General features: G+C 41.1%; 1 protein-coding gene across 1 annotated transcript in view; it reads right to left on the bottom strand.

Moving 5' to 3' along the window:
* Window positions 1-2249: 2249 nt before the first annotated feature.
* Window positions 2250-19353, bottom strand: part of LOC309557387 (uncharacterized protein) — a gene marked incomplete at its 3' end in the record, with an annotated part of 146257 nt that continues 129153 nt past the window's right edge. Inside the window, exons 13-14 of the mRNA XM_082260099.1 lie at window positions 4798-4908; window positions 2250-2441 (exon numbers count right to left, since the gene is read on the bottom strand). Of these exons, the coding sequence (XP_082116225.1) occupies window positions 2315-2441; window positions 4798-4908 (238 nt within the window). The remainder of the gene's footprint in view (window positions 2442-4797; window positions 4909-19353) is intronic.

The raw sequence follows: 19353 nt of genomic DNA, 5'->3' as shown, positions 1-19353 counted from the left end.
TATTATATCTTTTCATGTGACAACACTGAAGAAATGTCACTTTGCTACAATGTAAAGTAGTGAGTGTACAGCTTGTATAACAGTGCAAATTTGCTGTCTCCTCAGAATAACTCAACAGCCATTATTGTCTAAGCCGCTGGCAACAAAAGTGAGTACACCCCTAAGTGAAAATGTCCAAAATGGGCCCAATTAGCCATTTTCCCTCCCCAATGTCATGTGACCGGTTAGTGTTACAAGGTCTCAGGTGTGAATGGGGAGCAGGTGTGTTAAATTTGGTGTTATCGCTCTCATACTGGTCACTGGAAGTTGAACATGGCACCTCATGAAAAAGAACTCTCTGAGGATCTGAAAAAAAGAACTGTTGCTCAACATAAAGATGGCTTAGGTTATAAGAAGATTGCCAAGACCCTGAAACTGAGTTGCAGCACGGTGGCCAAGACCATGCAGTGGTTTAACAGGTTCCACTCAGAACAGGCTTCGCCATGGTCGACCAAAGAAGCTGAGTGCACGTGCTCAGCATCATATCCAGAGGTTGTCTTTGAGAAATAGACGTATGAGTGGTGCCAGCATTGCTGCAGAGGTTGCAGCGGTGAGGGGTCAGCCTGTCAGTGCTCAGACCATACGCCGCACACTGCATTAAATTGGTCTGCATGCTGTCTTCCCAGAAAGAAGCCTCTTCTAAAGATGATGCATAAGAAAACCCGCAAACAGTTTGCTGAAGACAAGCAGACTAAAGACATGGATTACTGGAACCATGTCCTGTGGTCTGATGAGACCAAGATAAACTTATTTGGTTTAGATGGTGTCAAGCGTGTGTGGCGGCAACCAGGTGAGGAGTACAAAGACAAGTGTGTCTTGCCTACAGTCAAGCATGGTGGTGGGAGTGTCATGGTCTGGGGCTGCATGAGTGCTGCCAACACTGGGGAGCTACAGTTCATTGAGGGAACCATAATTGCCAACATGTACTGTGATATACTCAAGCTGAACATGATCCCCTCCCTTCAGAGACTGGGTCGCAGAGCAGTATTCGACATGATAATGACCCCAAACACACCTCCAAGACAACCACTGCCTTGCTAAAGAAGCTGAGGGTAAAGGTGATGGATGGCCAAGCGTGTCTCCAGATCTAAACCCTATTGAGCATCTGTGAGGCATCCTCTAACGGAAGTTGGAGGATCGCAAGGTCTCTAACATCCACCAGCTCCTTGATGTCGTCAGGGAGGAGTGGAAGAGGACTCCAGTGGAAAACTGTGAAGCTCTGGTGAACTCCATGCCCAAGCAGGTTAAGGCAGTGCTGGAAAATAATGGTGGCCACACAAAATATTGACACTTTGGGACTAATTTGGACATTTTACCTTTGGGATGTACTTTTTTTGCCAGTGGTTTAGACATTACTGGCTGTGGGTTGAGTTACTTTGAGGGGACAGCAAATTTACACTGTTATACAAGCTGTACACTCACTACTTTACATGGTAGTAAAGTGTCATTTCTTCAGTGTTGTCACATGAAAAGATAGAATAAAATATTTACAAAAATGTGAGGGGTGTATATATATTCATAATTAGGTTGTCTATAAACTATAAACTTCTTTCTGTCTTCTCTTTGTACTGATTGCATTCTAGTCAATGTGATATCTAAAAATAATTTAGGACCCATTTAGATGGTCTATGCACGTGCATAGAGGTGCGTTTTTTGTAGAATTAGGCAGGGACAGTTGTCAGTGCTTTTTAGGATTTAGAAATTGGAGCAGTTAGGGTTAACAGCCATTGTCCGAGGCTTATTAATACCAGTTACCAACACATTAAAATTCATGTTATATACACTTTGATGCAATGCTGTTGATTTTCTATGGGTCTCCCAAGGCACTGAAGCACAGGGGAAAAAAATGCATGTCATATTTTGTGAAGCGCAATGAACTTAAGGTTTGAGATGAGAACAGGCACTACTTTTATTATTGGGAAGTTAGACACAGTTTATCATGTTGCAACGGTGTAAATGAGCCCTAAATTGTGGGAAACAAAGAATAAAAATACATTCATTTTTTATGCTTGTCAAAAATACATTTATTAGGAGAAAAATAAATACTACAAATATACAGTATAACAAATACAGGGCAAATTTCCACTTTTGTGTTTGGGCAGCATTTGGAGTAACCCAAATAGCTCAGAAGAATGAATTTGTACAATTCTTTGATACAGCGTACAAAACACATGCATATCAGATGTAATACACATGAAAACGGCATGCCTTTTGTACAAAACCCAAGAGTGGGAATGAGTCCTAATACAACAGTAAACATACTGTAGATAGATCTTCATTCTCCAGAAAATTTTGCAGTTGCTATAGAAAGATCATGAAAAATCTGGAAGGATTTACTGAACTGTTTAATATGCTCAAGATCAGGAGATATGCGACAGCCATAGAGATGAAGCATCTTCAACCTGAAAAAACAGTGCAAAATGTGTATTATTTAATGTGCATGTCAATTTATTTGCAACACTGTAGAAAGAAAAACACTACTAAATGGAACCAAAAAATCCTCCTAACTGAACTATTAACAATTGGGACTCACAACAAACTATTGCAGCACCACGGCCCATCACGCTCCATGTTAAAGGTAGACTCACATCATAATATAATTAGGCAGGGTGAACACTTTTCAGGGCCATTTTTCTTCCTGGGGGGTGGGAGGGTCAGCCTCGGGCACCTTGAGGAAAATAATTTGTACAGTCTCCTCAAGTACAGATCCCCCCAATACAGCTTCCCTTAGGACAGATCTCTCCCCTAACCAGTACAGCTCCCCACAGTACAGATCTCCATCCCAATACAGCTTCCCCCAGGACAGACCTATCTCCCCAACCAGCACAGCTTCCCCAGTATAACTCCCCTTTAGGACAGATTTCTCTGCTTAACCAGTACAGCTCCTCCAGTGTAAACTCCCTTTAGGACAGATCTCTCTGCTCAACCAGTACAGCTCGCCCCAGTACAGATCTCCCTCAATATAGTTCCACTCAGGACAGATCTCCCCCCCCCCCCCCACAACCAGTACAGCTCCCCCAATACAGTTCCACCCAGGACAAATCTGTCTCCTAAACTAGTACAGCTTTTCCAGTACAGATCCCCACCCAATTACAGCTCCCCTCACTCAGGACAGATCTCTCTCCTCAACCAGTACATGTCTTTCAGTACTGATCACCCCTTCCCCCAATACAGCTCCCCCTAGGACAGATCTCTCTCCTTGACTGGTAAAGCTTCCCCCAATACAGTTCCCCTCAGGACAGATCTCTTTTCTCAACCAGTACAGCTCTCCCTAGAACAGATCTCCCAATACAGCTCCCCTCGGGAAACATCTTTCCCCAACAAGTACAGCTCCCCCTGTACAGATTTCCCACCCACCAGTATGGTGTAGCTTTCCCCCCAATAGATATCCCCCCATCAGTTTAGCATAGCTCTCAACTGTCCCTGATTTCGAGGGACTGTCCCTCTTTTCTTCTCATTTGTTCCTCATTTTGGTCTGAACTATATAGTTGTATATAAAATGCACTATTTATCTTTCAAAAAGTGTTTCCCAGTGCTATACCTTTCATCCAATTTCTAAATTGCTGCATTTGTAAATGTCAAAACCCTGTATAAAGCAATAATAGTGGTAAAAGAAGCGCTTGTGAGTTTAACTAACTTTTTTTTGTATAATTCTACTTTAAGAGATCCTGTCCTACATACATTTGCTAAAAGGTGTCCCTCGTTCCCATCTCTAAAAGTTGGGAGGTATGGTTTAGCTCTCCACCTTCAATAAATCCACTTACAAGGCCAGGGATTTCAGAGAGAGGGGAAGTCCTCGCTTGGCTGTGTCATGTAACTGGAGCCAAGGGGGACATAATGAGTGCCTCCTTGCTCTAAGCTTCCACTGCCTGTCTCTGAGTTCTAACAGTTGACCAGAGCAGGAGCCGCAGTGCTTCTTCTGTGCAGACTGTCAGTAGTAACTGTGGAGTTTGAGCCCTATTTATATAGTATATGCCTCTAGCATTTTTGGCCTTCCATGCTGCCTGGCTCCACAGAATTTGCACAGTATAGCCATAAGATGCATATGTACACCCACGATAACATAAGCACATTCATTTTCCAAAACATCAGCTACATGCTATTTAGCTTGTAGAAGAGAACAAGGTGCCTCTAAGTGCAATATGGACCATTTAATAGAACATAAAAGGGTTAAAACAACTTACAAGAAGTTTTTAAAATGAAAGCCAAAAGCAGAAACTGGAGGAGGATGAGCAGCATACCTTTAAGGTTGTCTAGTGTCCGGGAGACTGCTTGGTGTATCGGCATGCTCGCAGTGTGGAAGGGCGTTTCCGGTAAAGGTCTGATGAAGGAGCCCCGCATGCTCCGAAACATGTTACTGCCCACCCGCGTCTAATACCGGCCGCGTGCATTCCAGTATGGTTACCAGAAGCCCTACCACGCTGTGTGCACACTGATACACCAAGTAGTCTCCCGGACACTGGACAACTGAGCATCAGCTACTCCGGCCTTAAAGATATGCTGCTGATCCACCTCCAGTTTTTGCTTTGGGCTTTCATTTTAAGAACTTCTTGTAAGTTGTTTAAACCTTTTTATGTTCTATTAAATGGTCCATATTGCACTTAGAGGCATCTTGTTCTTTTGTACATTTCTACAGAGCTGCCTCTCCTCTCAGGTGCTGCCCGAGTGCATGTTGATCTATACAACCTGTTGGATCCAGGGTTCTACCCCACGGAAGCACCCACATATACACCTTTTTATGTTATTTAGCTTCCATACCTTTTGCAGTTTTTGCTAAGTTTTTCAATAGCATCAGAGGTAACTTCCTTGCAGAAACTGAGCTTCAAGCACTCCAGTGATTTATAGCAATAGCTGGCTAGCAAACATACCCTGCAAGAGAGAATGCAGTTACCAGTGCATATAGACGACACATAAATAGCACAAATGCAGTATAAAGATGAATATATAATCTCTTAAATATGTTATTTTATGTTCTGTACACCTTGAGGCCTTTTTCCCCCTTCATTGTCCCCATGGCCAGATTTATACTTCCTGCCTCCCCTAAAAGCCAACTATTCTGCCTCTTCCTACTACATGTTGACTGGCAAACTTTAGTATCACACTAGGGCCTTGTTTAAACAGGCAGCCAAGGGGTCGTAAAAGCAGGCAATTGATCTGCACTTTTACCGCCCACCTAAACTCTGCAATGGCAGCTGGGAGGGGTTGCACATATTGCCATGGCAGCTATGCTTTACTCTATGGTGCATTACCTACTCAAGACAGAAAGAAATAGTAAAAGAGACAATTTGTCCCCTCTGTGTTAGTACACCTTAACCTGAGAACTCAAAGAGTAGGACAAAATGTCATCCTAATATACTATCACTTGGGCTCTAAATGTACAGACCCAGGGTGGGTGAGCTGTAAAGCCTCCTTCAGGCAGTGATTAGGGTGGCTAAATTCTGGAGGCAGCCGCACTCTCTTCTATGACTTTATACAAAATGGATGATTAGCTGTATTCAGGTTGTGTGTTGCAAGAACAGCCAATCAAAGCCACAAATCAAAGCTTCTAATCACACGTAACCTCTCAGATGAGTGGTTAAATGCAAAGAGTGTCAATGCCAGCCATTGATTTTCACAGGATGCAGTTTGCACACAGAGTGAGCCTGGAGGTCGCACATCTGATTGGGTCCTAAGGCCACGTTCACACAGGTGCACTTAAGTGTACATCCGTGCAAAGCTCTGTGTTTCCAGGAATGGGAGGCATAGGTGTTCTGTGCATCTGCATGCAGGCATTTCCAGTCATGTCTATTGGCATGCAGTGGCTGCGTGGATACAGTCTTTGGTCCCAATTTGACAGCCGTGCTTTTGTGGGTGCATGTCCCCAAATGCATGCTATATGTGGTTGTATGAGGTCCTAGGCTACATTGACAGTAGCTATTTGCGTTTAGATTATTTAACCACTTCAGTTCCAGAAGGTATACTCCCCTTTATGTCCAGGCCATTTTTTGCGATACAACACTGCATTACTTTTAACTGGCAATAGCGCGGTCGTGCGATGATGTACCCAAATAACATTGATGTCTTTTTTCCCACAAATATAGCTTTCTTTTGGTTGTATTTGATCATCTCTGCGGTTTTTATTTTTTGCGCTATAAACAAAAAAGACCGACAATTTTGAAAAAAAACAATATTTTTTATAAAACACAGCCAAAAATTTTTTTTTTAAAAATGAAATTTCTTCATCAGTTTAGGCCAATATGTATTCTGCTATATATTTTGGGGAAAAAAATCCCAATAAGTGTATATTGACTGGTTTGTGAAAAAGTTATCGCGTCTACAAACTATGGGATATTTTTTTTTTACTAGTAATGGTGGTGATCAGCGACTTATAGCAGGACTGAGGTATTGCAGCGGACAACTCGGACACTAACTGAAACTTTTTGGAGACTAGTGACACTAATACAGTGATCAGTGCTACATAATACGTACTCTCACTATACTAGTGACACTGGCTGGGAATGGGGTTAACACCAGGGCTGATCAAGGGGTTAAATGTGTTCCTAGGGAGTGCTTGCTAACTGTGGAGGAGGTGCTTCGACTGGGGAAAGGTTAAGATCCATGTTCCTGCTTGGCAGGAACACAGGATCAGTACATTCCTCTGTCACAGAAAGGTGACCTGCCTTGTTTACACAGGCAGACCGCAGTTCTGCCTGTCTTCCAAACAATTGGTGCGTACGGCGGACATTGCGTGAGCCGGACCCACTTATTGGCTCCTGCTGTGCCCAATCACAGAGGGAGGGGGTTTCCGGCTCCGTGTGTGTGCCCCAAACTCAGATGTGCCAGATCACAGGAGAATGTATAAACAAACTTTATGTTTCCCAGATCAAGTTCTCCTGCTATTAACTGTACTTGCCTTTTTGTGCGTTTATATGCCTTCCAAGTATGTAATCTGTCTCTGGATGCAAATAATTCTATTTTCTCTAAGCACAGCTAAACTGAATGCACCTAAATGCAGGCACACACACACAGGGTGAATGATACCATTAGGCTGGGTTCACATATATGCGGGTCTGGTTTCATTGCAGAGTCTGGTGCAGTATCTATTCAGTAGTTCGTGTGCAATTCAGGTTTAATTTGACTCTGAAATTACACAAAATGCATTGAAAGAATGCACAGGACACTTTTTGAATTCGCACCGCAACCAGCCTGCATATATGTGAACATTCTCCATTGAAGCTCCATACTCCACAAGCTCCATTGAAAGCCAGTCTGGTTCACATATTATGCAAATCGGTTCAAAATGCATTTGATTTGCATATATGTGAACTGAGCCTTATCAATTATTATATGGGTTGCGTTTAGAACTGCCCTGTAAACAGGGGTTTGTCAATACCAGTGCGAACGAGATCTAAGTACAAAGTACAAACTATGCAGGGATGACAACCATGAGATCCCAGCTGGATTGCCTTGGCAGGCAGGGCAGCAGTCTACAACCTTTCACTATACACAGTAATGTACTAGGCTACATGCACACTGAGCGATTTGCCCCCTGTGCATCAAAACCCTAGTATTTTCATGTGTCCAGGAGGCACAGGTTCAGCATCCAGCCCCTCTGCCTCCAGACTGTCAAAGTCTATGACAGGTTAAAACGTGCTGTGGCTTGATGCTGTGCTGAGTAGTAGTCACATTTCGGGGCCTGCACGTTCAGAGATGTAAAACGCCTTAAATGCAGACAACCTGCGTTCTGGACATACATCCCTGAATGTATAGGACCCTTAATATCATTACCACTTGGTACAGCATCCAGTCACGGACACAACTTTTCTTTTAAAGCAGTCATGCCCATCTTCATTACAAGCAATTATAAAATTACACATTGGCTAGAATTTTTACACACATGCAATGCAGCGCGAATTACAAGAAATCCAAGTTGTCCATGGCTGGATACGATTTCTCCATAGTGCTTGACTTTGTCTGCACTGATGTCAAACCAGGACATGCCCGACTCATTTCGGAAACTCCTTCCTCAAGGGTAGGTAGGGTATGCCATATATTATATGATGTACAAAAAAAAAAAAGGAAACCAGCTAAAAACAAGATCAAGATTGCCATACTTCCACCTCTCGAAGCCACAAAGAGTTCCTGCAGCAAGTACAAATATCTCTTGATGCCCACTAGCTACAGCTAGGTGGCCTCAGTAGATGCATGATGAGTCTCTAGGGATTGTCGGGTTTGGTCCATGGTCGAGAGGTAGAAGTTCGGCAACCTTGATCTTGTTTTTAACCTATGGCTGGTTTTCTTGTATTTTGTACAATGTTTAATATAAAGGCATACCCTACCTACCCTGAGGAAGGAGCTTCTGAAACGTGTCAAGTCTATCCTGGTTTGGCATCGGTGCAGACAAACTTAGGCCCCTTTCACACATGCAGACTGTTTGTTTTATCAGTTTAGTCATGTTTTTTTCTAAGAAAAAAATGGATAAAGTTTACATCAGTTTTTCATCCATTTTTACATCAGTTTTTTACATCCTCTAGCTAGAATCCTTAATCACTTGTGTCCCAGAGCCATTTTTTCATGCGAAAGCAGTTTACATCAGTTTCTCGTACGATCTGTTTTTTTTGTTAGCAGAAGAACAAATAGGGCTTTGATCTGTTCCAAAAAATAGATGTTGACGGAAGCGAATGTAAATAGATGTAAATGGATGATCATCTGTTTACATCTGTTTTTCCATAGAGATGAACTGATGTCCGTTTTTCTTCCGACAACTGGTGGATGAAAAAGGGAAAAACGGCCGGCATGTTTAAAAGGGGCCTTAGGGCTGGGTTTATACTTATGCAAATTGGATGTGGGTTTCTCCGCATCCAATGCGCATGACAGAAGAGTCTGCCTGACTCGCAATGGAGCCGGTTCACACAGCCCCGGGGCAGCCATGGTGCGCATTTGGAAAGGGTCCTGTGTGTCTTTGTTTCCGAATCAGGTGCAAATTCAGGGGAGTCTGCCTGACTCGCAATGGAGCCGGTTCACACAGCCCCGGGGCAGCAATGGTGTGCATTTGGAAAGGGTCCTGTGTGTCTTTGTTTCCGAACCAGATGCGAATTCAGGGGAGTCTGCCTGACTCGCAATGGAGCCGGTTCACACAGCTCCGGGGCAGCCGTGGTGCGCATTTGGAAAGGGTCCTGTGTGTCTTTGTTTCCGAATCAGGTGCGTATTCAGGGGAGTCTGCCTGACTCGCAATGGAGCTGGTTCACACAGCTCCGAGGCAGCCATGGTGCGCATTTGGAAAGGGTCCTGTGTGTCTTTGTTTCCGAATCAGGTGCAAATTCAGGGGAGTCTGCCTGACTCGCAATGGAGCCGGTTCACACAGCCCCGGGGCAGCAATGGTGTGCATTTAGAAAGGGTCCTGTGTGTCTTTGTTTCCGAATCAGGTGCATATTCAGGGGAGTCTGCCTGACTCGCAATGGAGCCGGTTCACACAGCTCCGGGGCAGCCGTGGTGCGCATTTGGAAAGGGTCCTGTGCGTCTTTGTTTTCGAATCAGGTGCGAATTCAAGCAGAAATCCGGAACTGATTTGCACCTGAATTGGTGAACAGGAACGTGGCATGCACAGCAAGTGTGAACCCAGCCTAAAGTGTTACTAAACCCACAATACTAAATTCAGTCTGTATATGCAGCAAAGCATGCTTGTTATACTCACTGTGAAACCTAAGGGATTAATCCTCTGCATTGTGTAAAAAGGCTGCTTGATCCTGTATGCACAGATCCTCCTCTTCTTGAATTGTCCCCATAACATGTCTGGATAAGACAGGGTTACTGGAGTCAGGCTGCACATGCTCAGTTTGGTGTGTATTGCTACAGCTTTTTTTTTTCTTGGGAGAGTACATGTGATCAGCACAGAGCCAATCAGCACTGTCCAGGCAGGGGGTCAGGGATCCTGTATCCTGACAGGACAGCCAGTGCAGTATGAAAACTCCTCCTACAAGCTTTAATCAGGCACTGATAGAAGTCACAAGACTGCTCTAACTGCTGCTGAGAAAAGATATTTAGCAGTTTATATTTACTAAAACGTTTGCATTTCCATGTTCTGTGTACTGTGGGAGATCAGATATAATGAAAGCAGGGTCCTGGGTTTAGTAACACTTTAAGCCCTCTAGAAAATTATGGAAACATATCCAACCATGGACAATTGAGTTATCTTGCAATTTACGCTGTATTGTACACGTGTAAAAATGGCAGCCACTATGTTATTTTATAATTGCTTTTATAAAACATAGTAATAAAAATTGGCATGACTGCTTTTTAAGAAAAGTTGTATATGAACTGTATATTGCCTGGAAAAATCCCAAGGGGAAATACAGAGGTTTTGTATGTAAAAACAAGAGATGTTGGCAATAGACTGAGCATTCCACACTCTATTTGTAGCATCCAGACACAGTGGATTTCAATGTGGCATAGACTTGGACATAGACAGGCTGCAGGCAGAGGGACTGGATGCTGGAACCTAAACGCTCCGTGTGCAGGAGACCTTACTGACTTGTGTTGTGTGATGGCTTGTGTTGCCTCTTGCACACTTGCCATTTGAGGCCACAACTTTTGTTGGTTATGCAGAAATATAGCCCTGACTGTCACAATTTGCTGCATTTTCCAGCATGAGCACAATGCATTGATTTTAGAAACTCGGTTGATTTCAGTTATCTATTCCCACCAATGCATTCCATTGACCTACAGCTTGCTATTGAATAGTATAGAAAAATAAGCCGCGCTGCGTGATGTGGGTAAACAAAAAATAAATGTCCAAACAAAAAACAATGTCCCAAATATCAACTTGATTGACGCTGAAAACATAGATCACACTCCACGGTCTCTGTAGGAAATGTGCTTACCAGATAGCCACTAAAAATCTGCAAGATTCATATGCTGAGATGTAGTCACAGGTCTGGGAGATGGGAGTTGTCAGAGTCCTCAGCGAATAATGTGAATAATATGCAGATAATATGCAATAAGAGAAAAAACTTGCATAGTGTGATACCGTAAATTATATAAAATTTCCACCACCAATAAGGAATCCCTATTGATTGTGCAGCAGCTCACCAAATGAATAATGAGTAAACGTGAATAGCCCACCAATTGCAAAGCCTCTTACCAAAAATTAGGTCAAATGAGCAGATAAGTTAATCCAGATAGCCAAGATACCAGAAACGTCACTCAAAAGCCCTATAGGCCTCTTACCAGATGACAAATAATCCAAGCAGTAGATCTATTAACGCTTTCCCATCATACGTGAAGCTCCAGGACCAACAGCATCAATGGTGTTAACTGTAAACTCAGTACCAGGATGTAGAACCAGCCCGAGTGAAAAAGAGAGCGCCAATAGTGTAATAAAATAATGACTGATTTATTGATTAAAAAGAAGAACACTCACAAACATTGTAGATAAAATCGCGATGGATGGGAGCCGCCGGCCGGACGGCAAAGCACATCCGCTCCTAGGATAACTTCCGGGATGACGTCAGCACGCCGCGACCTGACGGCGTTTCGTCCAAGAAGACGTTATCAAAGGTACGGACGGCGTGCTGACGCCATCTCTTATAGAAAAGACCTGATTATAATACCCGGAAGTGTTTGAACAATTCCGCCCTGAAGCTGTGAACCGGACATCCAATGACCGGAACCAGGATAGATCTATCCCACCATTTTGGTTAAGGGCACATATCAACTTCACTAACCCGGAATGTCCCATATTAAGGGCAAACATATTTAAAGGTGTAGCGGGCCTATTTGGCACAGCCGATGTGAAATTAAAAAATTGTTAAACCATAGATGTAAACAGAGTAAACATAAGGACATATATGGGCATTGTGTATGACTGTGTCGTCTTGCGCTCAGATAAAGATGCACTGAGACCGCAAAAATAATTGACCATATTGTATACAATTAAGTCAAACTATAGCGGAATGAGTTCAAACTCTAACCGGGGATCAGCATCATAAATATAGACCAAATATTAAATGTTGCAAATACATTAAGAGGCTATGCAGGAAACTAAACAGTTGAAATTGTATCCCCAATAGATGAATGTATAACCATAAATAATTATTACCACACAACAAAGTATGATAGCTAACATATAATGTGTTACCAATTCTACTTAATAGACACCATAATGTATGATATTATAAAATTAAAAAATATATATATATATATTGAAAAATATTAAAATAGGGGGGTGGGGTAATTTAATCTACATCTAGTGTTTGAAACTGATGTGACAATTCCCAAGGGTAGATCACACTAAATTATAAATATATTAAAAATAATGAGAAATGTACATCTAAAGAATAAAAACTAAGAATTATCCAAAAAAGCATTAACCTCAACATCAACATTGAGGCCATATGGCACATAGCATTTTACACGGTGTATCCAGGACATCTCAAGTTTTGAGATGCCCCTCACAAGAGGTTCACCCCTCCAATGTGGCACAAAACGATCTATGCCCAAAAAAAGGGTGTGTCTAGGATCTTTATTATGTACTGCTGCATAGTGTTTGGATACTGAGTGTTTGGGGAAGCCCTTCCTTATATTTGCCACATGTTCATTTAATCTTACGTTAAGTGGGCGTTTTGTCCTGCCTATATATTGGTGTCCACAAGGACACTGAAGTAGATAGACAACCCCAGTAGTTGTGCATGATATAAAAGGCTCTATATCATGCTTATGTCCTGTACTATTAGATACAAATTCTTGTACTCTTCTCCGTTTATTGGAACTAAGGGTGCAAATTTGGCAGCGGTTGCACCTATAGTATCCCGTAAGTTGTTGCAAAAAACTGGGTTTGGGGACAGGGGGTTCCAAGATATTAGGAGAAACTTTGTCCCTCAAAGAGGGGACTCCCCTAAAAACCACCTTAGGTTTAATAGGTAAGTTTTCACGAAGCACCAGATCATTGTTTAGTATATGCCAATGACGAGCGACCAAAACGTTAGAAACATGTTGACGGCATCAAGACCCACCTCATGCGGAATCATGCGGAAAATGGGTCTTGATGCCGTCAACATGTTTCTAACTCGTGACTCTAATTTACCAGAAGCCCAAATTTCCTTTATCATGGAGTTACTCAAATTTGCAGCACAGCATAACTACTTCTGGTATAACGGCCAATTTTATCGTCAGATCACTGGCGTGGCCATGGGGGCCAAATATGCCCCGTCCCTGGCCAATCTTTTTATGGCCCAATGGGAGGAGGACGTCATCTATGCATATCACCGCCCACAGATTCTTCTGTGGGCTTAGTATATCGATGACGTCCTCCTCCTATGGGATGGCACACATGACGATCTATCCTCATTTTTGGATGATCTTAACTCTAACGATAGAGGCATACATTTAAATTATGAATGTAGTCAATTAGGTGTCAATTTTTTGGATTTGAATATTTCCATCAGGGATGGACAATTTGTCACCTCCACCCATTTCAAATCCACCGACAGGAATTCCTATATTCCTGTCGAGAGTTGCCACCATGCTCCTTGGTTGCGAGCTATCCCCAAGGGACAATACCTTCGCATCAGACGGAATTGTTCCGATATACGTGACTTTGATAGACAGGCACAAACATTAACAACAAGATTCCTGGATAAGGGATATAATGAGGAGTTCCTTCAACATGCTCTGTCTGAAGTGAGATCAATCGACAGACAGGCTTTGTTGAGTAAATCTAGGAGGCAGGATCAGACAGACCCTTTTACTCTGCCATTTGTGACCACATACTCTAGTCAACATATGACCATAAAGAATTTGGTCGCTCGTCATTGGCATATACTAAACAATGATCTGGTGCTTCGTGAAAACTTACCTATTAAACCTAAGGTGGTTTTTAGGGGAGTCCCCTCTTTGAGGGACAAAGTTTCTCCTAATATCTTGGAACCCCCTGTCCCCAAACCCAGTTTTTTGCAACAACTTACGGGATACTATAGGTGCAACCGCTGCCAAATTTGCACCCTTAGTTCCAATAAACGGAGAAGAGTACAAGAATTTGTATCTAATAGTACAGGACATAAGCATGATATAGAGCCTTTTATATCATGCACAACTACTGGGGTTGTCTATCTACTTCAGTGTCCTTGTGGACACCAATATATAGGCAGGACAAAACGCCCACTTAACGTAAGATTAAATGAACATGTGGCAAATATAAGGAAGGGCTTCCCCAAACACTCAGTATCCAAACACTATGCAGCAGTACATAATAAAGATCCTAGACACACCCTTTTTCTGGGCATAGATCGTTTTGTGCCACATTGGAGGGGTGAACCTCTTGTGAGGGGCATCTCAAAACTTGAGATGTCCTGCATACACCGTGTAAAATGCTATGTGCCATATGGCCTCAATGTTGATGTTGAGGTTAATGCTTTTTTGGATAATTCTTAGTTTTTACTCTTTAGATGTACATTTCTCATTATTTTTAATATATTTATAATTTAGTGTGATCTACCCTTGGGAATTGTCACATCAGTTTCAAACACTAGATGTAGATTAAATTACCCCACCCCCCTATTTTAATATTTTTCAATATATATATATATTTTTTAATTTTATAATATCATACATTATGGTGTCTATTAAGTAGAATTGGTAACACATTATATGTTAGCTATCATACTTTGTTGTGTGGTAATAATTATTTATGGTTATACATTCATCTATTGGGGATATAATTTCAACTGTTTAGTTTCCTGCATAGCCTCTTAATGTATTTGCAACATTTAATATTTGGTCTATATTTATGATGCTGATCTCCGGTTAGAGTTTGAACTCATTCCGCTATAGTTTGACTTAATTGTATACAATATGGTCAATTATTTTTGCGGTCTCAGTGCATCTTTATCTGAGCGCAAGACGACACAGTCATACACAATGCCCATATATGTCCTTTTTTTTACTCTGTTTACATCTATGGTTTAACAATTTTTTAATTTCACATCGGCTGTGCCAAATAGGCCCGCTACACCTTTAAATATGTTTGCCCTTAATATGGGACATTCCGGGTTAGTGAAGTTGATATGTGCCCTTAACCAAAATGGTGGGATAGATCTATCCTGGTTCCGGTCATTGGATGTCCGGTTCACAGCTTCAGGGCGGAATTGTTCAAACACTTCCGGGTATTATAATCAGGTATTTTCTATAAGAGATGGCGTCAGCACGCCGTCCGTACCTTTGATAACGTCTTCTTGGACGAAACGCCGTCAGGTCGCGGCGTGCTGACGTCATCCCGGAAGTTATCCTAGGTCGGATGTGCTTTGCCGTCCGGCCGGCGGCTCCCATCCATTGCGATTTTATCTACAATGTTTGTGAGTGTTCTTCTTTTTAATCAATAAATCAGTCATTATTTTATTACACTATTGGCGCTCTCTCTTTCACTCGGGCTGGTTCTACATCCTGGTACTGAGTTTACAGTTAACACCATTGATGCTGTTGGTCCTGGAGCTTCACGTATGATGGGAAAGCGTTAATAGATCTACTGCTTGGATTATTTGTCATCTGGTAAGAGGCCTATAGGGCTTTTGAGTGACGTTTCTGGTATCTTGGCTATCTGGATTAACTTATCTGCTCATTTGACCTAATTTTTGGTAAGAGGCTTCGCAATTGGTGGTGGTTCGTTTCCACTTTCTTTCCTTTACACTGGGCTATTCACGTTTACTCATTATTCATTTGGTGAGCTGCTGCACAATCGATAGGGATTCCTTATTGGTGGTGGAAATTTTATATAATTTACGGTATCACACTATGTGTAGAATTATTTGATTAATTCGGCTTGATCATGGATTTTGTAATTATGCAGGTTCTCTTTACCCTTGTTACTGGGAAGCCTAGGCATAAGGTCAAAACCAAAATAGCAGTTTGAATGTCATTCTTGTCCAGTTGTCTCCCTTCTTTTGACCAGAATTCATTGCCTGAGAGGTCAATAGGTCAGTGGCTAACTTGTCAGATATAGCTTCAGAGATACTTGAGACATACTTAACTAGACACGTGAACATATCTTTTATGTCAAGAATAATGGGTTATCTATAATAGAGTTAGTATTTAAGTTACTTATTTAAGTAAATTAACTGTTTAATAGAGTGTAAAGAATTGTGTGTTGTGATATGTGTGTATATATGTATATATATATATATATATATATATATATATATATATATACATAATATTGAAATTGATTATCCTTTTGTAAGTTTGGTTACAGTTGTAAAAGAATGTATATGTCACAAAGGTTATCTATTCTGATTCAGGAAAGGTCATTATATACTTCAGTGTATTTCGAGAATACTACTATATGTTTCTGTCAATCAAAGTAGTTCAAGTCTAAGTCAGCGTTTTGGTCATATACATATTAGGAATTATTACTAATATGGGCATCACACATTTAGCTTAAACTGTATTAGGTCATAACTGCATTACGAGTCTTGACGGTCTGAAACAGTATAAAAGCAGTGTCCTGGAGCACAGATGCCAGGACATCACATACAACCACACACCTCCTTCACACTGAAGACTTAACACGTACATATTGAAACCTCATTTCATTGTTTTCTTTAGGCCTACACACTCAAACTACAACAGCTGTTTCTCAGTCCTCTTTGGAAGCAGAGCTAGCAGGCAACTAATTTTTCTTACTTATTCACTTACAATGTACTGAACTGTACTTACTTTTTACATTGTATTTATGCTTGATGTGCCAAGTGTGTTTGAATAAAATCACACTTTGTTTAAGCCTGGCTAAAGAACTATTTGAACACAACGCCTGACAAGACGCTACAGATATTTTTTTTAATATCAGCAACATTTTACATTTTGGCGAATGCCAGCCATAGTCGTCATTTTTTTTCTTCCCACTTGCTGAGAGGGGAGTTTGGCGCAATTTCGTGACCAAGTTGGAAAGAAAAACAACGATCAAAGAACCTAGAACAGAGGCTTTGGTGTTCCATCAGACGTGGACAAGAAGTCCAGTGAAGTGATAGCCGGCTGAAGACGAGAAAATCTTCTGATTACGGTGAGTAAAAGTCATGGAATTTATTGATGACCTAGCTAGAGACAGTAAGCTAGAGTTTAAAGATGTGTCTTTTTATCCAAATGACAGTCATTTATGGGCATATATGTACAAGGAATGTTTACAAGCTAATGTTCAGATAGACAAATCTAAATTTACTGTAAACAAACAGAGTAAGAAGATCTCTAATATCTTACAGTTGGTAAGAATTTTCAACAAAATGCTACTTAATGTTACTTTACCTGCCAAAAGTATTAGTACATTACAACAGACAGAATGTAACACTGTACAGAACACAGGGATTCATGAAAATTTGTCCCAAGACTCTCTTAATTGTCCAAACTGTGAAATTTTCTGTAGTTATATAGAGGATCTTGAGGAACAAATTAACTCAAAAACAAATGTTTTGTCACAACAAAAGAATGACAGTAGACAGGTTTCTACTATAACAAACGGACAGACTGCTTCTACGTCAAAAACGCAAGCTTCATATATTCCGGATACTTCTGAAATAGGAGACAATGACGGTGAGGATGACGCAGACGTTAGGAAGAAAAAATTACTAGACCGTGCAGCAAAATTAAAGTTGAAAATACATGACCAATTAATGAAAGTTTTAAAGGAAATTCCATCATACAGTTTAAATTGCGATGCATTTTTTAATGCAGATATATTTGAGTCGTACACTGACAGATACAATTTGAAAGATGAGCAACGTAATCATATATTTTACCTTTGGTTACCTGCACACTATGCACGACGACTAACAAAATCACCTTTTATTGATGCTAATGGACAGGAAAGACATGGTGACGAATCTGATAGATTACGACAATTGATACTATGCACAACAGGTGAGGAAGTTCCGTCAATTGACACAATAGATGCATTACAGACATCTATTAGAGAGGATCCCTTTGAATTTAAAATTAAATTCTCAAAGGCATACAAAATGATTTTTGGTGTTGACGATGAAAATGACACTGGAATGATACATTTATTTGTGAAAAAGTTTAAATATCTTGACCCAACTACATTAGCGATTGCTTATGATAAGACTTCTTTGTCAGAAGCTGCTAGCTTCATTGATAAAGTTAGAAGACAAATGAAACAGGGCAATCTTAAGTCCAAGATCGCTCTAGTTCATAATGACACTTTAAATAGGAATAGTCATACCCCAACTAAGACAGGACTGACTGTTGCTACTAGAAATGACAAGTACAAGCAAATGAGAAAGAGAGATCCCATTACTTGTTACTATTGTCAAAACCCTGGTCATTTAAAATGGCAATGTAAAAAATTCTTGAGGGATGTGCAGATGAAACAGTCAAGAGACATAGGTAAAGAAAATGGACTTATACCTCTTGAACCATCCGCACCTCCTCGTCCAAATATAACTCAATCTTCTTCTCCTTATGCTCCTCTGATAAAACAAATCAGAGAATTATCAATCAGCAATGGTATGAGTGAAAAGAGCTTGCAATCAGCCACTGTTGATTCAAATCCATTATTACCAACCCCCTGACTAGAAAACAAAAAGGAAATAAAGTCCCATCATCTAGAATATGTAACACCAATATGTCTAGACAAAAGTGGGCGTCCCTACATTAAAGCTAAATTGAATGGGCAAAAACTTAAGTTCCTAATTGATACAGGTGCTGAAATTTCAATTACTGGTGTAAGACTACCTCTTGAGACAGACGCAGCTATTTGCACAGTTGTGGGATTTAATGGATCAGGTAATTCTAAAGCTTCTAAGAGTAAACAGGTTTCATTCGAAGTTCCTGGTTATTTAGATACTGAAATTGATATTTGGTATTGTCAAGGTGCAGAGAACATTATTGGTACAGATGTCATTCAACAAAGAGGTTGGATAATTGACCTAGGTAACGGTGTTATCTGGAAAGGTTCCATTAATCGTAAGCCTGTGGTAATTGACCCAGCAGATTACTGTGAAGTCGGCAGCATTTGTTTAGCTGAAGTGATTGCTGAAGACCATAAATGGCCAGATGTCGGTGACAATCAGGAGCTAGAACAATTGGTCAAATCATTCAAAAATCTGTGGAGCCAAGGTAAAAATGAGGCAGGATTGTTCAAAGATGTTGAAGTGGATGTGCAAGGACGTGACCCACCAGCTCAGAAACAATACAAATTGCCACCGGAGTCAATTGAACCAGTGTCAATTGTAATACAAGAACTTTTGCAACAAGGCATTATTAGGAAAACAAATTCAGTTACAAACAATCCATTATGGGTAGTACCTAAAAGAGATGATCCTAGTTCATTCAGGC

The sequence above is a fragment of the Pelophylax lessonae genome, assembly GCF_965119305.1.
Source record: "Pelophylax lessonae genome assembly, chromosome: 1".
NCBI classification, from domain to species: Eukaryota; Metazoa; Chordata; class Amphibia; order Anura; family Ranidae; genus Pelophylax; species Pelophylax lessonae.
The sequence above is the reverse complement of the archived record's forward strand: the minus strand, read 5'-3'. Positions and strand labels throughout refer to the sequence as shown.